At 45.4% G+C, this 26,562-nt stretch overlaps 1 protein-coding gene across 3 annotated transcripts in view; it reads right to left on the bottom strand.

The window, feature by feature from the left end:
* SLC44A2 (solute carrier family 44 member 2 (CTL2 blood group)) overlaps positions 1-26,562 on the bottom strand; it is an 86,172-nt gene that overhangs the window by 15,715 nt on the left and 43,895 nt on the right. For all 3 annotated transcript variants that reach the window (XM_073587555.1, XM_073587557.1, XM_073587556.1), the window contains exons 2-14: positions 20,358-20,406; positions 18,385-18,458; positions 12,997-13,081; positions 12,418-12,502; positions 11,794-11,910; positions 11,379-11,439; positions 10,302-10,428; positions 10,141-10,224; positions 9,953-10,065; positions 9,737-9,868; positions 6,298-6,397; positions 4,513-4,605; positions 4,249-4,333 (exon numbers count right to left, since the gene is read on the bottom strand). In XM_073587555.1, the coding sequence (XP_073443656.1) occupies positions 4,249-4,333; positions 4,513-4,605; positions 6,298-6,397; positions 9,737-9,868; positions 9,953-10,065; positions 10,141-10,224; positions 10,302-10,428; positions 11,379-11,439; positions 11,794-11,910; positions 12,418-12,502; positions 12,997-13,081; positions 18,385-18,458; positions 20,358-20,406 (1,205 nt within the window). The remainder of the gene's footprint in view (positions 1-4,248; positions 4,334-4,512; positions 4,606-6,297; positions 6,398-9,736; positions 9,869-9,952; positions 10,066-10,140; positions 10,225-10,301; positions 10,429-11,378; positions 11,440-11,793; positions 11,911-12,417; positions 12,503-12,996; positions 13,082-18,384; positions 18,459-20,357; positions 20,407-26,562) is intronic.

The following is a 26,562-nucleotide window of genomic DNA, read 5'->3' as shown; positions in this document are numbered from 1 at the left end:
AAAAAAAGTTCTAAGTCTTATCCTCCTATATATTCAGACATAGCTTGGGGATAGCATTTATGCAGGGGGCATTTATGCACACTTTATCCAAGTACAATTTATCAAAGTACTGGCAGTTATAACATGGCAGTTAGACAGGGCAGGAGACAGGTAAGACATTTATATACATCTACTCCCTGTACATTTGGAGGACAACAAATATATACCATATGCATTTGTGTAATTTTAATCCTGGCCGCTGCATGCACACACATCAACCGCCCTGGCATTAACTCTCTACACTCCATCCACATTGGCCCCTCGCTTCTTTCCTCTCCTATGTATAGCACTCATGCTCTTTTCACATTGTTAAACTGCACAGATCCAGTCAGTCCCACCATTCAACATCAGAGACGCTCTCACAAATCACTTAACCATCTGCTCACTCTTTCTATCCTCCTTCTCCTAGTCGCAGGAGACATTGCTCCCAACCCTGGTCCCCCATGTTATAGAAAGTCAAACCTCCCGACTGCTACACTCAGAAACCCCTCTAATCTTATTAATATTCCCAGCATGCCATCTGTCTCTCTTAATTGTGCACTTTGGAATTCTCGCTCAGTGTGTAACAAACTCTCCTTCATTCATGACTTTTTCCTTTTTAATTCTCTTAACCTCCTGGCTCTTACTGAAACCTGGATCCAGCAGTCAGACACCACCGCTGCTGCTGCTCTTTCATACGGGGGGCTTCACTTCTCTCATACCCCAAGATCAGACAATAGAGCTGGTGGAGGCGTTGGTCTGCTCCTATCACCAAAATGTACCTTTCAGGTTATCCCTCAAGTACCCTCACTTGTCTTCCCTTCTTTTGAGGTCCATGCCGTCAGACTCTACACCCCCTTCTCCATGCGAGTGGCGGTGGTGTATCGTCCTCCCGGCCCCTCCCATCAGTTCCTGGATCATTTTGCCACTTGGCTTCCACATTTTCTCTCCTGTGACATCCCTACCCTCATCATGGGTGATTTCAACATCCCCATTGCTCTTCCCCTCTCCCCATCTGCTACTCACCTTTTATCTCTAACCTCCTCATTTGGCCTTTCGCAGCTTACTAATTCTCCAACGCATGAAGACGGAAACTCCCTCGATTTGGTCTTCTCTCGGCTTTGTGCAGTGGATGATTTTGCAAACTCCCCTCTCCCGCTCTCTGACCACAATCTTCTTTCATTCTCTATCAAGAACTGCCAGGCTGCTCAGGTCACCCCCACTGTCCATACTTATAGAAACATACAGGCCATTAACACCCAGAAACTTATGAAGAACTTGCAGTCTTCATTGGCCCCTATCTCCTCCCTCTCATGTCCTGATTCTGCATTGAAGCATTACAATGAAACACTTCAAAGTGCCCTGGATGAATTTGCACCCCCTATAAATAGAACACCACAACGCAGATGGCGACAACCCTGGCACACGGTGCAAACACGTTTCCTGCAGCGGTGCTCCAGGTGCGCCGAACGTCTGTGGAGAAAATCCAATCTACCCGAAGATTTCATCCATTTTAAGTTTATGCTTAGAACATACAACACTGCCCTTCACCTCTCCAAACAAACCTATTTCAACACCCTCATCACCTCACTGTCCAATAACCCGAAACGTCTCTTTGACACTTTTCATTCTCTACTCAATCCAAGAGTACAGGCCCCAACCACGGAGCTCCGAGCTGACGATCTGGCCAATTACTTCAAAGAAAAAATTGACCAGATCCGACAGGAAATTATCTCCCAATCACCTCATACCATGCACTGTCCTCCCTCCCCCACTGCATCTAACTCACTCTCTGATTTTGAACCAGTCACAGAAGAAGTAGTAAGCAGGCTCCTTGCATCTTCTCACCCAACTACTTGCACCAGTGACCCATTTCCGTCACAGCTCCTTCAGTCCCTTTCCCCTGCTGTCACCCCTCACCTAACTAAAATATTTAACCTCTCTCTCTCTTCTGGTGTTTTTCCCTTCTCATTTAAGCATGCCATCATACATCCACTACTTAAAAAACCATCCCTCGACCAAAACTGTGCCGCTAACTATAGACCTGTCTCTAATCTTCCCTTCATCTCTAAACTCCTGGAACGCCTGGTCCACTCCCGTCTTATCCGCTATCTCTCAGAAAACTCTCTTCTCGACCCTCTCCAATCCTGTTTCCGCTCTTTACACTCCACTGAAACTGCCCTCACTAAAGTCTCTAATGATCTGCTAACAGCTAAATCAAATGGTCATTACTCCATGCTAATTCTCTTGGATCTCTCTGCAGCATTCGACACTGTGGATCATCAGGTCCTCCTCACTATGCTCCGTTCCATTGGCCTCAAGGACACCGTTCTCTCCTGGTTCTCCTCCTATCTCTCCGACCGCTCCTTTACTGTATCTTTTGCCGGTTCCTCCTCCTCTCATTTTCCCCTTACTGTTGGGGTCCCCCAAGGATCGGTTCTAGGTCCCCTCCTCTTCTCCTTGTACACTGCCCCTATTGGTCAAACAATCAGTAGATTTGGTTTCCAGTACCATCTCTATGCTGATGACACCCAATTATACGCTTCTTCTCCTGACATCACGCCAGCCTTTCTAGAAAACACCGGCGATTGTCTAAACGCTGTGTCTAATATCATGTCCTCACTATATCTGAAACTGAACCTGTCAAAGACTGAACTCCTGGTGTTTCCTCCCTCTACTAATGTACCTATACCCGACATTGCCATTTCTGTGTGTGGTTCCACTATTACTCCCCAGCAACATGCCCGCTGTCTTGGGGTCATACTTGATTCCGAGCTTTCCTTTGCCCCCCACATTCGATCACTGGCTCGCTCTTGTCATCTGCACCTCAAAAACATTTCTAGAATTCGACCTTTTCTTACCTTTGACTCTGCAAAAACTCTTACTGTTTCTCTTATTCATTCTCGTCTTGACTATTGTAACTCTCTTCTAATCGGTCTCCCTCTTACCAAACTCTCCCCCCTCCAATCTGTCTTGAATGCTGCAGCCAGGATCATATTCCTCACCAATCGTTACACTGATGCCTCTACCTTGTGCCAGTCATTACACTGGCTACCCATCCACTCCAGAATTCAGTATAAACTTATTACCCTCACTCACAAAGCCCTCCATGGCTCAGCACCACCCTACATCTCCTCCCTTGTTTCAGTATACCACCCTACCCGCGCCCTCCGTTCTGCTGATGACCTGAGATTAGCATCCTCAATAGTCAGAACCTCCCACTCCCGTCTCCAAGACTTTACACGTGCCGCACCAATTCTTTGGAATGCACTTCCCAGGTCAATATGATTAGTCCCCAATCCCCACAATTTTAAGCGTGTCCTGAAAACGCATTTATTCAGACTGGCCTACCACCCCAACACATTAACCTAATCTATCCCTGTGTGGCAGAGCCAAATGTTTTACCATAACCAGGTTCCCCGCATCATGTTCCCACATGCTTTATGCCTCCATTAGCCCTCTGTGTCTGTACTGTTACACACTTAACATTATGACTGGTCCATACAATTCAGGGTAACTGTTACCACCCACCTTTCGTGTCTACCTCTTTCCTCATAGACTGTAAGCTTGCGAGCAGGGCCCTCTTTCCTCTTGGTATGTGTTATAATCTACTGTATGTGATTATTGTTATGCTGTAATGTCTATTGTCTGTACAAATCCCCTCTGAAATGTAAAGTGCTGCGGAATATGTAGGCGCTATAAAAATAAAATTTATTATTATTATATTATTCTGTGGGCTCATCCTATGTACTAGCTGAAAAATAATCCTCAAAGCGATCTAGGATCACTTGAAGATGAGCAGCCTGTGCACAAGCTAAAAAATGCTCAGTGCGACCTAGGACCACTTCTGGGTGGACAACCTGTGGACTAGCTGGAAAATGCATAGTGGGATCAAGGATTATTTCTGGGTGAACAGACAAAACGTACCAAAGGAAAAGAAGAAGAAAAAAAACAAAAACACACAACCTAAAAGTTCTATTAAAGTATACATTTAATTAATCACTTGGGAAAATGATATAAAAAGAAAAGAATGAAAAAAAAGTTTCATTTTTAATTTTTTTTTTAATTATTTTACTATATCTGGGAATTAATGGCGTTATTCAAAATTACAATGTCAGTGGGAAAAGAAAAAGTTATAGCTCCTGGAAGAAAAGGAGCACAATAAAGAAAACTAGCAGCAGCAGGAAGGGGTTACACAGCCTGAAAATATCATTTGGAAGAACAACGTACCTCGGGGTTACAGGTTTTGCCGGCGTAATCGCACTGCGTCTCATTGAACACTTTATAGATGGCCTCATTGGAGGTGGACAGGAATCTATGTGGTTGGGTCAAGGACAAACCATACAGGTCTATAGCAAGGTGCCAATCATCTACTCTCCATGTGCAGAGACGTCCTGGAGGGCTTGTGCTAAGAAATGTGAACAAGCAGAGCTGCAGTATAAAGCATGGGGGACAAGAACAATCCTAATGGTGGAAGGAGAATATAAAGGATACACTGCGGTGATGGCCCAATACGCAATACAGAGACACACGAGCAAGAAGGTGAAGAGCGGGAATACCAAGGAGCACATGACATGTCCGACAGCCCTGAGGAAAGAAAGACACAATCCATAATGTCCCACCATTCAAACCGCATGTACAGATGTAGCAGAGCCGAATCAGTCAAATTTACCTGCAGTCCCATGTCAATCCACAGATAGTAATCACCAGCTGATAAATTAAGCTCATCTAGGAACGTTATGGATCACAATTCATAGAGCTGAAATCTCCCAGCTTTCCCTGCATGTCCAGTGTAAAACACTCTACAGTAATATCATTTCTGCCCCCCTACATTATCCAGGCTCTGAAAAACTATTCAGGGCAAGTCTGATGATAAATGTTGTTAACCATTCCGAAAAGCAACCAAAAGAATTGTGAGCTCTGGGGTATAATACAGGATGTAACTCAGGATCAGTAATGTAATGTATGTACACAGTGACTGCACCAGCAGAATAGTGAGTGCAGCTCTGGGAGTATAATGCAGGATGTATCTCAGGATCAGTAATGTAATGTATGTACACAGTGACTGCACCAGCAGAATAGTGAGTGCAGCTCTGGGGTATAATACAGGATGTAACTCAGGATCAGTAATGTAATGTATGTACACAGTGACTGCACCAGCAGAATAGTGAGTGCAGCTCTGGGGTATAATACAGGATGTAACTCAGGATCAGTAATGTAATGTATGTACACAGTGACTGCACCAGCAGAATAGTGAGTGCAGCTCTGGAGTATAATACAGGATGTAACTCAGGATCAGTAATGTAATCTATGTACACAGTGACTGCACCAGCAGAATAGTGAGTGCAGCTCTGGAGTATAATACAGGATGTAACTCAGGATCAGTAATGTATTGTATGTACACAGTGACTGCACCAGCAGAATAGTGAGGGCAGCTCTGGAGTATAATACAGGATGTAACTCAGGATCAGTAATGTAATGTATGTACACAGTGACTGCACCAGCAGAATAGTGAGTGCAGCTCTGGGGTATAATACAGGATGTAACTCAGGATCAGTAATGTAATGTATGTACACAGTGACTGCATCAGCAGAATAGTGAGTGCAGCTCTGGAGTATAATACAGGATGTAACTCAGGATCAGTAATGTAATGTAATGTATGTACACAGTGACTGCACCAGCAGAATAGTGAGTGCAGCTCTGGAGTATAATACAGGATGTAACTCAGGATCAGTAATGTAATGTATGTACACAGTGACTGCACCAGCAGAATAGTGAGTGCAGCTCTGGAGTATAATACAGGATGTAACTCAGGATCAGTAATGTAATGTATGTACACAGTGACTGCACCAGCAGAATAGTGAGTGCAGCTCTGGAGTATAATACAGGATGTAACTCAGGATCAGTAATGTAATGTATGTACACAGTAACCGCACCAGCAGAAGAGTGAGTGCAGCTCTGGGGTATAATACAGGAGGTAACTCAGGATCAGTAATGTAATGTATGTGCACAGTAACCGCACCAGAAGAGTGAGTGCAGTTCTGAAGTGTAATAGAAACTTCTGCCATTCTGAGTTACAACCTGTAGCAAAGCAGATCACATAGATTTGGAGCCATGATACACAGAGTATTGCACGTGATCATCCCAGCAGTTTGGGGAATAGTTTATGCCCATTTGTAGTATATGGCCCTTCAGCCTACAGAGTACTGTATTGTGACCCCCCATCGTACCTAACACTTCTGGATATGACCGTAGACCACCCAGCAATCTGCTCCTCACCTGCTGGATTCCTTGATGAGAGCAATGGCAATCATGATCCTTTTCCGGAGGAATATCAGTAGCAGGATGATGACGACTTCCATAATACACAGAATGATCACTGCAGACAGAAGACGAAGTATATAAGATACTACACCACAATCTGGCTGAAATGGCAGCATATACAGGTGCTTCTTACTAAATTAGAATATCGTCAAAAAGTGAAATTATTTCAGTTCTTCAATACAAAAAGTGAATCTCCTATATTCTCTAGAGTCATTACACACAGAGTGATCTATGTCATGTGTTTATTTCTGTTAGTGTTGATGATTATGGCTTACAGCCAATGAAAACCCAAAAGTCATTATCTCAGGAAATTAGAATACTTTATAACACCAGGTTGAAAAATGATTTTATAATCTGGAATGTTGGCCTACTGAAATGTACGAGGGGCGATCCAAAAGTAATAATAATCGGTTATTTCTATTGCACACAGAAATTAAAATAAAATGTTTTCTTCTCTCTTAGGTTCCCACTAGTCCAGGAAAAAAAAAATCACTTAAATAGGCCACGATTCCCAGGAACTACATTCATTTGAATATGAACTGCCAAGGAGTGAACATCAAAATGGAAAATAACGAGCTCAGAGCTGTCATCAAATACCTCTGCTTGAAAAAAATGTCTACCAAAGACATACACAGCGACTTGGTGGAAACATTGGGGGACTCTTCTCCATATTCCACAGTTGCACGCTGGGCCAAGGAATTTAAGCTGGGAAGAACCTCGACGGAAGATGAACATCGCGAAGGACGCCCATCCACGTCCCTCAATGAAGAAAACGTGAAAAAAGTTGAAGTAGTTGTGTTGGCAGATCGAAGAGTGACTATCAGGCATGTAGCTGAGGTCACAGGGATCTCATATGGCAGTATTCAAAGAATCCTTGCAAAAGAATTGCATATGAGAAAGGTCTCCGCGCGTTGGGTGCCAAAAATGTTAACCGACGAGCAAAAGAAGAAACGAGTTGACATTTCAATAGCAAATCTCGAAAAGTTCCAAGCAGAATTTTTTGTCACGTTTTTTGACCATGGATGAGACCTGGATCCACCACTTTGATCCCGAAACGAAACAACAATCGATGACATGGAAACGAGCCGACGAACCGACGCCGAAGAAATTCATCGTGTCAAGCTCAGCAGGGAAGGTTATGGCGTCCGTTTTTTGGGATGCTGAAGGAATTATTATGGTGGACTATTTGGAGAAGGGAGCCACTATTACGGGCTACTGCTACGCAGAACAAATAAGAAGATTGCGGGAGGCTATCAAGGAGAAAAGGGCTGGAGTGCTGTTTCACCAAGATAGCGCACCGGCTCACAAAGCTGCAGTTGCCATGGCTACCATTCAAAAAGCATGCTTTGAACTGGTGGAACACCCCCCTATTCGCCAGATCAAGCCCCCAGTGACTTCTTTCACTTTCCTCGGCTCAAGGAACACCTCCGGGGCAAGAAATTTGACAACAATAGCGACGTGATAACCGCTGTTGGGGAGTTTTTTGAGGGTCAAGATCAAGAATTTTTTTCGAAGGGAGTTCTAAGTTTAGAAAAGAGATGGACTAAATGTATAGACTTGTTAGGAGACTATGTAGAAAAATAAAAAATTTTTTTGACTACATTCATTGTGTTTATTATTGATTATCATTACTTTTGGATCGCCCCTCGTATATTCAGTAACTGCACTCAGTACTTGGTCGGGCACCTTTCGCATCAATTACTGCATCAATGCAGCGTGGCATGGAGGCGATCAGCCTGTGGTACTGCTGAGGGGTTATGGAAGCCCAGGTTGCTTTTATAGCAGACTTCAGCTCGTCTGCATTGTTGGGTCTGGTGTCTCTCATCTTCCTCTTGACAATATTCCATAGATTCTCTATAAGATCAGGCGAGTTTGCTGCCAATCAAGCACAGTGATACTGTTGTTTTTACACCAGGTATTGGTACATTTGGCAGTGTGGACCGGGGCCAAGTCCTGCAGGAGAATGACATTTCCATCTCCATAAAGCTTGTCGGCAGAGGGAAGCATGAAGAGCTCTAAAATGTCCTGGTAGATGGCTGCGCTGACTTTGGTCTTGATAAAACCCAGTGGACCTACACCAGCAGATGACATGGCTCCCCAAACCATCACTGATTGTGGAGACTTCACACTAGACCTCCAGCAGCTTGGATTGTGGCCTCTCCACTCTTACTCCAGACTCTGGGACCTTGATTTCCAAATGAAATGCAAAATGTACTTTCATCTGAAAACACCTTGAGCCACTGACAACAGTCCAGTTCTTTTCCTCCTTGGCCCAGGTAAGACGCTTCTGGCGTTGTCTATTGGTCATGAGTGGCTGACACAAGGAATGTGACACTTGTAGCCCATATCCTGGATACGTCTGTGTGTGGTGGCTCTTGAAGCAATGACTCCAGCAGCAGTCCACTCCTTGTGAATCTCCCCCAAATTTTTGAATGACCTTTTCTTAACAATCCTTTCAAGGCTGCGGTTATCTCAGTTGCTTGTGCACCTTTTTCTACCACACTTTTTCCTTCCACTCCACTTTCCATTAATATTCTTGGATACAGCACTCTGATCAGCCAGCTTCTTTAGCAATGACCTTTTGTGGCTTCCCCTCGTTGTGGAGTGTGTCAGTGACTGCCTCTTGGACATCTGTCAGGTCAGCAGTCTTCCCCATGATTGTGGAGCTACTGAAACAGACTAAGGGACCTTTAGAAACACTTAGGAAGACTGTGCAGGTGTTTTTTGTTAATTATTCTAATTTCCTGAGATAATGACTTTTGGGTTTTCATTGGCTGTAAGCCATCATCATCAACATTACCAGAAATAAACACGTGACATAGATCACTCTGTGTGTAATGCCTCTATAGAATATGTGAATTACACTTATTGTATTGAAGAACTGAAATAAATTCACTTTGTGCTGATATTCTAATTCAGTGAGAAGCATCTGTAATTGTTGTAAACACCAGTCTAAAAAGAGGTTTGGGGTCAATGATTTTTTTAAATTTAACTGCACTTATTATTGGCTAAAAATCATTTTTACAATTGGGTTTCATCAAAAAGTTTGCACCGTTTGCCTTCTGTAGCTCTCCTCTGCTGATTTATAACCACCAACCGCATCAAAAAAGTCCACGGTGCAAAGAAACAAAAAGATCCTATAAAGGGGACATGGTGAAAAATGTTTAATGAAACCCAATTGCAAAAATTATTTTTAGCCCCAAATATATGAATTTAAGTAAGAAAAAAAAAAAAAAAAAAGTTTGTCTCGAGTGATGGACAATCCCTTTAAGTAAATTTGCCCTGAATCTATACCAGTCACCTGTAGTCCTACTCTACCTCTACAGTGCCGGATACCCTGCCGCTTGTATTGTTTCAATGTTCCCTTACCCAACGTATACATTTTAGGACTTACTGAATGCCAGCCACGTCTGCCGCAGGTGTAGATAAATCCGTAAATCGCTCTGAAATCCAATGTCCGTCAACTTGACGTCTGAGCCCGCCGTTCCCTTTAGTCTGGCATACTCCATGTAACAATGGAAGATTCCTGCGGATGGAAGAAGAAAACATAAGTTGTATGGGTGAAAACCAATACAGGGGAAAGAAACCACCAGACGTGGCCAATACTCACCATAACCCATCACCGCGATCACCAACACAATCATCACCCAGACCATAATCCCAGCCAGAAATCTCAGCAAGACGACGAAAATCAAGCTGATGAGCATGGCGATGACCAGGCCGCTGTGAATGATGGGCACGGATTAGATTCAGGACATGGATGTGAGTCATCAGCGAGAAGGCACTGCAGGAACTTACAGGATTATCCAGTACCAGGACACGGTGTAGTCCTCGAATATCTTCATGGCCACCTGCCGCGCCTCCAGAACCACGTTGGCTTTCCTGTGGGGTAATATGAGGGTTATCGCTTAGTACATAACACCGAACTGCCGGGGACGGGCCTCACGGTCAAGACTCACTTAGCTCCTTCCACCAAGTCTGTCACATTGCGTTGTCTGTCATCTCTTCCATCATCGAACGTCGTTGAGTTTCCAACCATCACCACCCCTTTCTGTATGTTAATGGCTGGGAAGCATCTTCTGGTAACTGAGCAATCACAAAAATGGTGAAAGGAGATGTTTGTCCCTCCTATACCAGCAGATTTACAGCAGGGAAGAGCTATGTGACATTGAGTCTGCCCCTCCCAACAGAGTAATGAAGGAGGAGCTATGTAATATGGAGTCTGCCCCTCCCACCACAGTCATGAAGAAGCTATGTAATATGGAGTATGCCCCTCCCACCAGTCATGAAGGAGGAGCTATGTAACATGGAGTCTGCCCCTCCCAACAGAGTAATGAAGGAGGAGCTATGTAATATGGCATCTGCCCCTCCCACCACAGTCATGAAGAAGCTTTGTAATATGGAGTATGCCCCTCCCACCAGTCATGAAGGAGGAGCTATGTAATATGGAGTCTGCCCCTCCCAACAGAGTAATGAAGGAGGAGCTATGTAATATGGCATCTGCCCCTCCCACCACAGTCATGAAGAAGCTATGTAATATGGAGTATGCCCCTCCCACCAGTCATGAAGGAGGAGCTATGCAATATCGAGTCTGCCCTTCCCACCACAGTCATGAAGGGGGAGCTATGTAATATGGAGTCTGCCCCTCCCAACACAGTCATGAAGGAGAAGCTATGTGACATGGAGTCTGCCCCTCCCACCACAGTCACAAAGGAGAAGCTATGTGACACGTATTATGCCACGCCCACAAGTATGCCCCTCCCTCCACAGGATAATAACAGTCAGGAGGGAGGAGCTATGGGATATGTAGACTGCTTCTCCCACAGCAGTCATGAAGGAGCTATTTTACATGGAGTCTGCCCCTACCACCAGTCATGAAGGAGGCGCTATGTGACATGCTACTCCCACGAGTCTGCCCCTCCCACTACAGGGTGACAGTCAGGATGGAGAAGCTATGGGACATGGAGACTGCTTCTCCCACAGCAGTCATGAAGGAGGAGCCATGTACAATGGAGACTGTGCTTCGCACTACTCACATGGTTTGCTTGGTGTGATCATAGCCGGACAGTCTCGGTCTCGGAAAACTTCCACTTGGCTCTGGGACATAACAGAGCGGGCATTAGTGAGATGTAATAACTTCTTCCTCCACCCCAACAACTCCTCCACATCACTCACTGCCGCCATCTTATCTAGTCTCCTACAGTAAACCACGTACCAGAGACAGTCCGTGCTCGTGGGCCTTAAAGGGGCTGTACAGGGTTCTAAAACATGGCCGCTCTCCTGGTGAGCATTAGATATGGGGTAGGAATCCCCCCTCTAGAGAAGCTGTGTCATAGACGGGGTGTAGGGGCACACTAGCACCAGACGCTTCTGTCTAGGATGGTAAAAATGGGTGATGGGGGGTCCAGTGTGATTTCTGGGGTCCGCGCTCCCAGCTACACCACAAGTTACCTTGGTGAAGTTGTTGAAGCCTTCTCTGCAGAACTGCTTGTAGTAATCAAAGTGCTCCTGGGCCGCGGCCACGCCGATATACGTGAGGAATCTGTCCGGACATTTCTCCACACAGATCTGTCAGAGAACAGAGACCATTAGCACCGAGGCGTCACATCGTCCTCATACAGGTGGGTGCAGAGCTGCCAACTAGGGTGAAACGGGGGCCCGGAGGGGGCCATATGGGGCAAGGAGCTGAAAGTTATACCGCTGACCCAGACCAAGCAGAAGTATCTAAATATCACTATTTCCAGTAATATCCCATTAATCCGGCATTACATTAAAGTACATATCTTACAACATCCCTGAACGTTCAGAAAACTCTTCAATCCACCCAAAAAAAAAAAAAAAAAACATCTTCCTAGTGAAAAAAAAACAAAAACAAAAAAAAAACACGAGAAGGGGAGAGGAGGGAGATGGAGCTGCAGGCTTTTCAATGAAGCAGCAGCTGATTGGTCAGAGTGCAAACATTACACCAGTTAAACCCGCCCACTCAGATTATACGGTTCCAGATGATGCCCTGAGAGCAGAAAAGGGGAAGCGTGGCCTCCAAAACGGAGGGCAACACCCTGAGGTTTCACTCACCTGGGGAGTTGGACACTGGAATTCCAGTAGGACGAGGGGACTGGCGCATTTCATGATATTGAAGTAAAATAAGTACGGCTTCTTCCTGAGAAGACAATAACGGACACTCGAAATACTGATAACGGGGATGCCGAGAGTCAGATCTACACTCGTCTGATACAAGGATAACTCATCAATAACTCGGTCCTAGATATCCCCTTTAAGTGATAACATTTGGCTTCCTGTAGTCCCCAGTAGGGGAGCTCTCTGAAGAAGGATATGTATAGCTCCCATTGAACTCAGTGATAAATCCATGACCTGTATGCTGCTCCTAGTGGTCAAAGCAGGCAGCTACAATAATTTTCATGTCAGTCTCCAGCTATCCAGGGAATTCGGAGCTTTGAAGCTGTGTTCATCGACAAGTATTAAAGGTGTTGTCCCAGGTCTAGTTTCTTAGCGATTTCCCCTCACCCAACTTATCAACAGGGGGAGACATGTCCAACTATACAATTCTTCACTTTGGCTCATGTCCAAGCCCCTCTGAATCGTCATCTTATGGACAATACATAGAAAGTACAAGACAATATAAGATCCTCTTACTCGTAGGGGGTCCCAGCCTGTCCGCAGAACTGGCCCTTGCTGTCTGTTGGGTAGATGACTTTCCGTGGATCTCCATAAGTCCAGGCTGTGGAAGTGACACAACCATAAAAGTCACATACAGGACATCACACTCTGGCCCCGATGCCGACATTTTGGCCGGAGTTGGGAACATTTAGTTGTATTTTCTTATTCAGATCCCGACTTTCTGTAAATCACTGTTAACACCCAGCGGAAAGATGAGAATCCCTCTGGTCACCGCTCCTTCCCTTTAAGCTGACCCGAGAGCCACAAAATGTCTCCCCTGTCCTAAATCTGTAGCCCAGACGTCACCTCACTACATTCTGCAATAACCCCGCCGTCACCTCACTACATTCTGCAATAACCCCGCCGTCACCTCACTACATTTTGCAATAACCCCACCGTCACCTCACTACATTCTGCAATAACCCCACCGTCACCTCACTACATTCTGCAATAACCCCGCCGTCACCTCACTACATTCTGCAATAACCCCGTCACCTCACTACATTTTGCAATAACCCCACCGTCACCTCACTACATTCTGCAATAACCCCACCGTCACCTCACTACATTCTGCAATAACCCCACCGTCACCTCACTACATTCTGCAATAACCCCACCGTCACCTCACTACATTCTGCAATAACCCCACCGTCACCTCACTACATTCTGCAATAACCCCACCGTCACCTCACTACATTCTGCAATAACCCCACCGTCACCTCACTACATTCTGCAATAACCCCACCGTCACCTCACTACATTCTGCAATAACCCCACCGTCACCTCACTACATTCTGCAATAACCCCACCGTCACCTCACTACATTCTGCAATAACCCCACCGTCACCTCACTACATTCTGCAATAACCCCACCGTCACCTCACTACATTCTGCAATAACCCCACCGTCACCTCACTACATTCTGCAATAACCCCACCGTCACCTCACTACATTCTGCAATAACCCCACCGTCACCTCACTACATTCTGCAATAACCCCACCGTCACCTCACTACATTCTGCAATAACCCCACCGTCACCTCACTACATTCTGCAATAACCCCACCGTCACCTCACTACATTCTGCAATAACCCCACCGTCACCTCACTACATTCTGCAATAACCCCACCGTCACCTCACTACATTCTGCAATAACCCCACCGTCACCTCACTACATTCAGCAATAACCCCACCGTCACCTCACTACAATCTGCAATAACCCCTCCGTCACCTCACTATATTCTGCAATAACCCCACCGTCACCTCACTACAGTCTGCAATAACCCCACGTCACCTTACTACATTCTGCAATGACCCCGCCGTCACCTCACTACATTCTGCAATGACCCCGCCGTCACCTCACTACATTTTTCAATAACCCCACCGTCACCCCAATGCATCCTGGAATAACCCCGTCGTCACCTCACTACATTCTGCAATAACCCCGCCGTCACCTCACTGCATTCTGCAATGACCCCGTCACCTCACTGCATTCTGCAATGACCCCGCCGTCACCTCACTACATTCTGCAATGACCCCGTCACCTCACTGCATTCTGCAATGACCCCGCCGTCACCTCACTACATTCTGCAATGACCCCGCCGTCACCTCACTACATTCTGCAATGACCCCGCCGTCACCTCACTACATTCTGCAATGACCCCGCCGTCACCTCACTACATTCTGCAATGACCCCGCCGTCACCTCACTACATTTTTCAATAACCCCACCGTCACCCCAATGCATCCTGGAATAACCCCGTCGTCACCTCACTACATTCTGCAATAACCCCGCCGTCACCTCACTGCATTCTGCAATGACCCCGCCGTCACCTCACTGCATTCTGCAATGACCCCGCCGTCACCTCACTACATTCTGCAATGACCCCGCCGTCACCTCACTACATTCTGCAATGACCCCGCCGTCACCTCACTACATTCTGCAATAACCCCGCCGTTACCTCAGGACATTCTACAATTAGCATGTCGTCACCTCACTACACTCTGCAATGACCCCGCCGTCACCTCACTACATTCTGCAATGACCCCGCCGTCACCTCACTACATTCTGCAATAACCCCACCGTCACCTCACTACATTCTGCAATAACCCCACCGTCACCTCACTACATTCTGCAATAACCCCACCGTCACCTCACTACATTCTGCAATAACCCCGCCGTCACCTCACTACATTCTGCAATGACCCCGCCGTCACCTCACTGCATTCTGCAATGACCCCGCCGTCACCTCACTACATTCTGCAATGACCCCGCCGTCACCTCACTACATTCTGCAATGACCCCGCCGTCACCTCACTGCATTCTGCAATGACCCCGCCGTCACCTCACTACATTCTGCAATGACCCCGCCGTCACCTCACTACATTCTGCAATGACCCCGCCGTCACCTCACTACATTCTGCAATGACCCCGCCGTCACCTCACTACATTTTTCAATAACCCCACCGTCACCCCAATGCATCCTGGAATAACCCCGTCGTCACCTCACTACATTCTGCAATAACCCCGCCGTCACCTCACTGCATTCTGCAATGACCCCGCCGTCACCTCACTGCATTCTGCAATGACCCCGCCGTCACCTCACTACATTCTGCAATGACCCCGCCGTCACCTCACTACATTCTGCAATGACCCCGCCGTCACCTCACTACATTCTGCAATAACCCCGCCGTTACCTCAGGACATTCTACAATTAGCATGTCGTCACCTCACTACACTCTGCAATGACCCCGCCGTCACCTCACTACATTCTGCAATGACCCCGCCGTCACCTCACTACATTCTGCAATAACCCCACCGTCACCTCACTACATTCTGCAATAACCCCACCGTCACCTCACTACATTCTGCAATAACCCCACCGTCACCTCACTACATTCTGCAATAACCCCGCCGTCACCTCACTACATTCTGCAATGACCCCGCCGTCACCTCACTGCATTCTGCAATGACCCCGCCGTCACCTCACTACATTCTGCAATGACCCCGCCGTCACCTCACTACATTCTGCAATGACCCCGCCGTCACCTCAGTACATTCTGCAATGACCCCGCCGTCACCTCACTACATTTTTCAATAACCCCACCGTCACCCCAATGCATCCTGGAATAACCCCGTCGTCACCTCACTACATTCTGCAATAACCCCGCCGTCACCTCACTACATTCTGCAATGACCCCGCCGTCACCTCACTGCATTCTGCAATGACCCCGCCGTCACCTCACTACATTCTGCAATGACCCCGCCGTCACCTCACTACATTCTGCAATGACCCCACCGTCACCTCACTACATTCTGCAATAACCCCACCGTCACCTCACTACATTCTGCAATAACCCCGCCGTCACCTCACTACATTCTGCAATGACCCCGCCGTCACCTCACTGCATTCTGCAATGACCCCGCCGTCACCTCACTGCATTCTGCAATGACCCCGCCGTCACCTCACTACATTCTGCAATGACCCCGCCGTCACCTCACTACATTCTGCAATGACCCCGCCGTCACCTCACTGCATTCTGCAATGACCCCGCCGTCACCTCACTACATTCTGCAATGACCCCGCCGTCACCTCACTACATTCTGCAATGACCCCGCCGTCACCTCACTACATTCTGCAATGACCCCGCCGTCACCTCACTACATTTTTCAATAACCCCACCGTCACCCCAATGCATCCTGGAATAACCCCGTCGTCACCTCACTACATTCTGCAATAACCCCGCCGTCACCTCACTGCATTCTGCAATGACCCCGCCGTCACCTCACTGCATTCTGCAATGACCCCGCCGTCACCTCACTACATTCTGCAATGACCCCGCCGTCACCTCACTACATTCTGCAATGACCCCGCCGTCACCTCACTACATTCTGCAATAACCCCGCCGTTACCTCAGGACATTCTACAATTAGCATGTCGTCACCTCACTACACTCTGCAATGACCCCGCCGTCACCTCACTACATTCTGCAATGACCCCGCCGTCACCTCACTACATTCTGCAATAACCCCACCGTCACCTCACTACATTCTGCAATAACCCCACCGTCACCTCACTACATTCTGCAATAACCCCGCCGTCACCTCACTACATTCTGCAATAACCCCGCCGTCACCTCACTACATTCTGCAATGACCCCGCCGTCACCTCACTGCATTCTGCAATGACCCCGCCGTCACCTCACTACATTCTGCAATGACCCCGCCGTCACCTCACTACATTCTGCAATGACCCCGCCGTCACCTCAGTACATTCTGCAATGACCCCGCCGTCACCTCACTACATTTTTCAATAACCCCACCGTCACCCCAATGCATCCTGGAATAACCCCGTCGTCACCTCACTACATTCTGCAATAACCCCGCCGTCACCTCACTACATTCTGCAATGACCCCGCCGTCACCTCACTGCATTCTGCAATGACCCCGCCGTCACCTCACTACATTCTGCAATGACCCCGCCGTCACCTCACTACATTCTGCAATGACCCCGCCGTCACCTCACTACATTCTGCAATGACCCCGCCGTCACCTCACTACATTCTGCAATAACCCCGCCGTCACCTCACTACATTCTGCAATGACCCCGCCGTCACCTCACTGCATTCTGCAATGACCCCGCCGTCACCTCACTACATTCTGCAATGACCCCGCCGTCACCTCACTACATTCTGCAATGACCCCGCCGTCACCTCACTACATTCTGCAATGACCCCGCCGTCACCTCACTACATTTTTCAATAACCCCACCGTCACCCCAATGCATCCTGGAATAACCCCGTCGTCACCTCACTACATTCTGCAATAACCCCGCCGTCACCTCACTGCATTCTGCAATGACCCCGCCGTCACCTCACTGCATTCTGCAATGACCCCGCCGTCACCTCACTACATTCTGCAATGACCCCGCCGTCACCTCACTACATTCTGCAATAACCCCACCGTTACCTCAGGACATTCTACAATTAGCATGTCGTCACCTCACTACATTCTGCAATGACCCCGCCGTCACCTCACTACATTCTGCAATGACCCCGCCGTCACCTCACTACATTTTTCAATAACCCCGCCGTCACCTCACTGCATCCTGGAATAACCCCGTCGTCACCTCACTACATTCTGCAATAACCCCGTCGTCACCTCACTACATTCTGCAATAACCCCGTCGTCACCTCACTGCATTCTGCAATAATCCCATCACTCGTGCGACGCTCCCAATTCAGGAAGAGGCGTAGGCGACTCCAGCACTTGAACAACGCCGGCCTTCATGAATCAGAGCCAATCGCTTATTAGAAAGAGTGGCAGAATTTTTCATCATGAGCCTGAACATGTACGGATACTCACCGACAATCCCCACCGCCACATACGCAATAATGGCGAGTACGATGAGTATACAGCACAGGATATCCGTACAGCCTCTGCAACACACAGAGAATGGTTAAAGATGAAGTACCCCACCGGTGTACAGAACATACCGCACAGAGGGACACCCCGACAACACCCCGTACCCCCCCACATTAACTGTTCAGTCCCATCAGATTGGTATATTCTCCATTCACAGTCAAAGCAAAGGCATCTGCGCTCCCACAATGCACTGCTCTCCTATATACAGACGGCTGCTGAATTTCACCAGGTGCTTTGGATGTGAATAGAGAAGATTCTTATATTTCATGTGTGCGGTGTGGAAGACGATACGAGGTAGATCACATTTCTGTATTACAGGAGGCCATGAGTCACCCCGTTATCAGAGCCATCCACTCAGCGAGCCACGCCTGGCTCATCACATGCCACGCCTGTACTAGCCCGGTTCCCATATAGTGCACAGTGTGTATAGCGGCATGCACGGAGTGTAATACTGTAATGATGGAGGAGGGGACGATGGAAGGAAACAAACAAGGCTTCCTAGGAAAGTATCAGATTTATGAGGCACTTATGTCGGCCAGCCGCAGAAATGGGCTGCCGCGGTAGGAAACGCAGTATGAATTATTATCTCCGTGTTAGTCTGGAAGGAGATGATGATGGATGGTGGATGATCAATGTCATCATAATCTAGAAGCCTTTATAGTTGGTAAACAGAACAGTCTTAATCTTAAGATCTCAGGTAGTCAAGGCAGTGAAGGGGCTTCCAGGATCCCTGGTGGTCAAAGGTAGTGAGAAGGAGTAAATGCCAGGATCCCTGGTGGTCTAGGGTAGTGAGAAGGGGTAAATGCCAGGATCCCTGGTGGTCTAGGGTAGTGAGAAGGGGTAAATGCCAGGATCCCTGGTGGTCTAGGGTAGTGAGAAGGGGTAAATGCCAGGATCCCTGGTGGTCTAGGGTAGTGAGAAGGGGTAAATACCAGGATCCCTGGTGGTCTAGGGTAGTGAGAAGGGGTAAATGCAAGGATCCCTGGTGGTCTAGGGTAGTAAGAACGGGTAAATGCAAGGAACCCTAGGGGTCTAGGGTAGCATGAAGGGTAAAATGCCAGGATCCCTAGTGGTCTAGAGTAGTGAGAAGGGGTAAATGCAAGGATCCCTGGTGGTCTAGGGTAGTCAGAAGACATAATTGCCAGGATCCCTGGTGATCTAGGGTAGGGAGAAGGGGTAAATGCCAGGATCCCTCCCTGGTGGTCTAGGGTAGTGATAATGGGTAAATGCCAGGATCCGTGGTGTTCAGTAAAAAGGTTCATGCCAAGTTCCATTGTAGTCTAGAGCAATGAGCTGGCGGATGCCAACATCCCTAGTGGATTAGAGCAGTAAATGGGGTTCATGCCAAGGTACCTACTGGTCAAGGGCAGCGAGAGTTGTAAATGTCAGAATACCTGGAAGTCTAGGGCAGTAAAAGAGGGTTAATGACAAAATCCCTGGTGGTCGGGCAGTGAAATGGGCGAATACTATGATGTTTAGTGGTCTATAGCAGTAAAATGAGTAAATTGTAGGCTCCTTATTGAAATAAGTGAATGCCAGGATCCCTGGTGGTCTAGGGAGATGAAAGGGATATGTTTTAGGATCCCTGGTGGTCTAGGGCAGAAATAGGGTAAATATTAGGATATCTGATGGTCCAAGGAAGAGAACGAGGTTAAAACCAAGCTCTCTGGTGGGGTAAAGTTATCGTCTCTGGTGTTCCAGGGCAATGATCAATTAAATGGGCAATATCAGGATCCCCAGTGATCTATGGCAGCAATATGAGTAGAAGTCAGTAGTTATTACTGTACAGCAGCGCCATCGTGCACCCCAGCTGGACCAGACTCTCCCGGAGGAGAAGAGCTTTAGGCGAGTCCTAATTAAAGACAAACTTGAGAACTTGTGCACCCACCATACAATCTGTAGTAATAAGTTACCTGTTATGTATCGGACCTTTGAAGCTCGGATCATATTTCCTTGGTTCTCCTAAAAATGAAAAAAAATAAAAAAAGTTTCTCATTTTTATTTTTAACAAAAGCAAAGGAAAAAAGTGTGCCCCCTGGTGCCTAGAATCTGCACCACACAATTACATAGATCACAACATAATTACCATTCAGGAGTATAGGAAAGATGGGTAGACAGCAGAATTTTCACAGACATCGTACTTTTATTTGTTTCCATTTTGGGGCGTATGGCCCTTTAAATTTACAGTAATGAATGGATTGCTTGCCAAGAGAACACATTTTCCGTCCCTCCTTCCTACATAAGTGCTGGGCGATCGCTGGCTGCATATCCCAGGCCAAGAATTCCTCTTTGCGCTTTACTCTCTAATTTTGGCTAAATGTTTGAGGCAGCGCAGAATCGGGAGGGGGACGATCAGGAGCAGCCAGAAATTGTATATTACCCGATACATAGAGACGTGCGAGAACCGAGCCCCCAGCCCAGCTGGACCTCCCTTTACAGACTGAGGTGCATTAAAAACACATGAGAAATGCGCGTAACGTAGCAGAATTCTTTCTTGTCAATACCATGCTGTTTTTCATGGTTTCTATAGGTTCGGTGCATTTTTTCAATTTTTACCATCTGCCCACGTTTCTTATATATAAAGCCGTCCGTGTACAAGACGCTATAATCTCGGTCTACTATGGTCAGTACAACACTATAATCATAGAGAGATGAAGAACACCGTCCCGCTGGCAGCGGGCAGCCCGAGCGAGCCCAGAAATACACCCAGAGTATGCCAACACTGACCGGGGGACGTTCACAAGTTATATTCTTGTACATAGGGGGCAGTATTATAGTAGTTATATTCTTGTACATAGGGGGCAGTATTATAGTAGTTATATTCTTGTACATAGGGGGCAGTATTATAGTAGTTATATTCTTGTACATAGGGGGGCAGTATTATAGTAGTTATATTCTTGTACATAGGGGCAGTATTATAGTAGATATATTCTTGTACATAGGGGGCAGTATTATAGTAGTTATAGTCTTGTATATAGGGGCAGTATTATAGTAGATATATTCTTATACATAGGGGGCAGTATTATAGTAGTTATATTCTTATACATAGGGGGCAGTATTATAGTAGTTATATTCTTGTACATAGGGGGGCAGTATTATAGTAGTTATATTCTTATACATAGGGGGCAGTATTATAGTAGTTATATTCTTGTACATAGGGGGGCAGTATTATAGTAGTTATATTCTTATACATAGGGGGCAGTATTATAGTAGTTATATTCTTGTACATAGGGGCCAGTATTATAGTAGTTATATTCTTGTACATAGGGGGGCAGTATTATAGTAGTTATATTCTTGTACATAGGGGGCAGAATTATAGTAGTTATATTCTTGTACATAGGGGGGCAGTATTATAGTAGTTATATTCTTGTACATAGGGGGGCAGTATTATAGTAGTTATATTCTTGTACATAGGGGCCAGTATTATAGTAGTTATATTCTTGTACATAGGGGCCAGTATTATAGTAGTTATATTCTTGTACATAGGGGGGCAGTATTATAGTAGTTATATTCTTATACATAGGGGGCAGTATTATAGTAGTTATATTCTTGTACATAGGGGCCAGTATTATAGTAGTTATATTCTTGTACATAGGGGGGCAGTATTATAGTAGTTATATTCTTGTACATAGGGGGCAGAATTATAGTAGTTATATTCTTGTACATAGGGGCCAGTATTATAGTAGTTATATTCTTGTACATAGGGGGGCAGTATTATAGTAGTTATATTCTTATACATAGGGGGCAGTATTATAGTAGTTATATTCTTGTACATAGGGGGGCAGTATTATAGTAGTTATATTCTTATACATAGGGGGCAGTATTATAGTAGTTATATTCTTGTACATAGGGGCCAGTATTATAGTAGTTATATTCTTGTACATAGGGGGGCAGTATTATAGTAGTTATATTCTTGTACATAGGGGGCAGAATTATAGTAGTTATATTCTTGTACATAGGGGGCAGTATTATAGTAGTTATATTCTTGTACATAGGGGGGCAGTATTATAGTAGTTATATTCTTGTACATAGGGGCCAGTATTATAGTAGTTATATTCTTGTACATAGGGGCCAGTATTATAGTAGTTATATTCTTGTACATAGGGGGGCAGTATTATAGTAGTTATATTCTTGTACATAGGGGGCAGAATTATAGTAGTTATATTCTTGTACATAGGAGCAGTATTATAGTAGTTATATTCTTGTACATGGGGCAGTATTATAGTAGTTATATTCTTGTACATAGAGGGGCAGTATTATAGTAGTTATATTCTTGTACATAGGGGGCAGTATTATAGTAGTTATATTCTTGTACATAGGGGCAGTATTATAGTAGTTATAGTCTTGTACATAGGGAGCAGTATTATAGTAGATATATTCTTGTACATAGGGAGCAGTATTATAGTAGTTATATTCTTGTACATAGGGGGCAGTATTATAGTAGTTATATTCTTGTACATAGGAGCAGTATTACAGTAGTTATATTCTTGTACATAGGGGGCAGTATTATAGTAGTTATATTCTTGTACATAGAGGGGCAGTATTATAGTAGTTATATTCTTGTACATAGGGGGCAGTATTATAGTAGTTATATTCTTGTACATAGGGGCAGTATTATAGTAGTTATAGTCTTGTACATAGGGAGCAGTATTATAGTAGATATATTCTTGTACATAGGGAGCAGTATTATAGTAGTTATATTCTTGTACATAGGGGCAGTATTATAGTAGTTATAGTCTTGTACATAGGGGCAGTATTACAGTAGTTATATTCTTGTACATAGGGGGGCAGTATTATAGTAGTTATATTCTTGTACATGGGGCAGTATTATAGTAGTTATATTCTTGTACATAGAGGGGCAGTATTACAGTAGTTATATTCTTGTACATAGGGGGCAGTATTATAGTAGTTATATTCTTGTACATAGGGGCAGTATTATAGTAGTTATAGTCTTGTACATAGGGAGCAGTATTATAGTATATTCTTGTACATAGGGAGCAGTATTATAGTAGTTATATTCTTGTACATAGGGGGCAGTATTATAGTAGTTATATTCTTGTACATAGGAGCAGTATTATAGTAGTTATATTCTTGTACATGGGGCAGTATTATAGTAGTTATATTCTTGTACATAGAGGGGCAGTATTATAGTAGTTATATTCTTGTACATAGGGGGCAGTATTATAGTAGTTATATTCTTGTACATAGGGGCAGTATTATAGTAGTTATATTCTTGTACATAGAGGGCAGTATTATAGTAGTTATAGTCTTGTACATAGGGAGCAGTATTATAGTAGATATATTCTTGTACATAGGGAGCAGTATTATAGCAGTTATATTCTTGTATATGGAGCAGTATTATAGTAGATATATTCTTGTACATAGGGAGCAGTATTATAGTAGTTATATTCTTGTACATAGGGGGCAGTATTATAGTAGTTATATTCTTGTACATAGGGGGCAGTATTATAGTAGTTATATTCTTGTACATAGGGAGCAGTATTATAGTAGCTATATTCTTGTACATAGGGAGCAGTATTATAGTAGCTATATTCTTGTACATAGGGAGCAGTATTATAGTAGTTATATTCTTGTACATAGGGGGCAGTATTATAGTAGTTATATTCTTGTACATAGGGGGCAGTATTATAGTAGTTATATTCTTGTACATAGGGAGCAGTATTATAGTAGCTATATTCTTGTACATAGGGGGCAGTATTAGAATAGTTATGTATTCCTACCCAAATGCAAAATCGGTAACAGGGCTGCCACCTAACTTGAACGATTTGTAATACTCTTCCTCCTATGTGGCCCCTACAGGCACCAGCAGTACGAGGTTTGATCTGCCCCTGACATGAATAGTTGTTTTTCTCAGTTCCGTCTGCTCCGTGTGGCATAAAAGGAGAGACGACAAAACCCATAGAAAGGTGACAAAGGAGGGGCTGAGTAGTTTTACTAGTTTTCACCCGGTAGTGACTCCAATGATAAAAAGTGATTTTTGCCCATATACTCATCATCACATAAGCATTTACAGTCAACTTAGCCAAATGGGCGGGGTCATTTCTATAAAAGGAGATAAGCAGCAAAAATGTCATCTTTTTGTGCCGCTTATCTCAGACAATAAAGACTCAGAACTATTATAAATAATAAATATAACAACACCCAATGACAGCTACACCCAGTGCTGTCACTGAGGAGATTATATAGCAGAATCCACACAAGATTTTCTGTAGGAAAAGAACAAAGAGGCTGAGAAAACAAACATTTACCAACCGCACCCAAGGAAACTTTTACACCCCCAGTCCTTATATTAAGATGCATCTGTGATGGAGGAGGCCTCTAGTTGGATAGCGCTTGTAAAAACAAGCACTTCTGCAGCTTACGGCATATTGAAATTCGCAGCCGTTCTTGAGGTATTAACACTCTTCTGTTCTTTAGAGCTCGTTGCCTTGGAGACCGACCACCGCTGATGCCTAGTTTTATAAGCAGCGGGCTGAAGCTGGCTGGGATTAGGTGGTTATGGTGTGCTCCTGGTCAGCTTCAAGGCGGGGGTTTTACAAGCTCAACATGAAATTGCTTGTAAGCACTGCGCATGTTCGAATGTCTAGCAGCGGTGGCCGGTTTCCAAGGCAACGAGCTATAAACAAAAAGAGAAATACCAATATCTCAAGAACGGCTGAAAAATTTAACAGTAAATTGCAAAATTACTTGTACTTAGTGCAAGCGCTATCCGATAATATCCATTTAGTAATATAGGAATAACCCCTTTAAGGTGTCAAAAGTGGGACCCCCCATTGATCTATGGCCTAGTCTGAGCAATAAACCATCACTCTTTTGGAGCGGATAAGAATACTCATTAGTGCAAACACGGCCGATCAGGTCGTATAATGTGTAACGGGTGTCCAACTCCACTGGAGAAATTAAGGAGCGGGCAGATTGGATTTCAACATGTCCAATCCTGTCGTTCTTCTGTTAAAGCTAGAGATGTCTGGCAATGGATTGGTCTAATGAGAACGCAAGGACGCTTGACCGGGGCGAGTGCGCATGTGTAAGGGGGAGTAGTCGAGACAAATGCCTGATCGCTTAAAGGGGTCATCCAACGTCCCCCACATTGGGAGCGGAGAGGTGAAGCCAACATGGCGCCCATCTAGCTTAGAAGCTGATGTGCAGCTGTCCTATTAGAGCAGCAGCCGTCAGCTCCAGATGTGGAAAAGAGAGGCGATGGACAAGCCCTTTAAGGCGTTAAACCACATCCAATGTAAAAGAGAACCCCTCCCCCCACAACAAACCCGTAAGGAATTTAGGATTTTAGACGCCTCAGACAGCACCATTTCATGTGGCTATAGGGAATGTCTCAGAACAATGAAAGTTATTCAGCGAGAGTCATCATAGAAGACGGGGACTCGGACTCCGGGCTCGGCTTAAAGCCAAGATCCAGACCGAGTGAGTCACAATACGCCATGCCTGAAACAAGAACCAATCGGAGCGCAGCTTTTACTTCACCACAGCAGTATCAGAAATGAAAGCAGAGCAGCGATTGGTCGCTATGGGTAACCATGACTGCTATGAGTCGCCATGTCCTTTGTAAATACATCACCTGGACTTATGATATAAAAGTGAAAATTTAGCTAATGATGCATTTTCTAACCCGTTTGTACATGCATGTATTGTGTTTGGGGGCGGCCATGTTGTCTGCGATGGTAAGAACATTCAGAAAATGGCGTTCTAGTAGCCACATGGACGATAGCAATCTGTAGTCTGGACATGTTCATTGGCTTCTATGGGAGAGTGTTGTGGGCATGCTCCATGACCTGTGCAGAGGTCATTATATAGGAGGAGGTGAGCTGTGATATCACCTATTGTGAATGGTGGATCCTGTGTTATCTACTGGATATCACCTATTGTGAATGGTGGATCCTGTGTTATCTACTGTATCTAGAGGTGTTATCAGTCATTGTACAGGAGGAGGAGGTGAGCTGTGATATCACCTATTGTGAATGGTGGATCCTGTGTTATCTACTGTATCTAGAGGTGTTATCAGTCGTTGTACAGGAGGAGGAGGTGAGCTGTGATATCACCTATTGTGGATCCTGTGTTATTTATTGTATCTAGAGGTGT

Source organism: Dendrobates tinctorius, unplaced genomic scaffold, assembly GCF_039654945.1.
Source record: "Dendrobates tinctorius isolate UK_male_01 unplaced genomic scaffold, ASM3965494v1 ptg000099l, whole genome shotgun sequence".
Lineage (NCBI taxonomy): Eukaryota > Metazoa > Chordata > Amphibia > Anura > Dendrobatidae > Dendrobates > Dendrobates tinctorius.
Note: the sequence above shows the minus strand (reverse complement) of the source record. Positions and strands in the feature narration are given on the sequence as shown.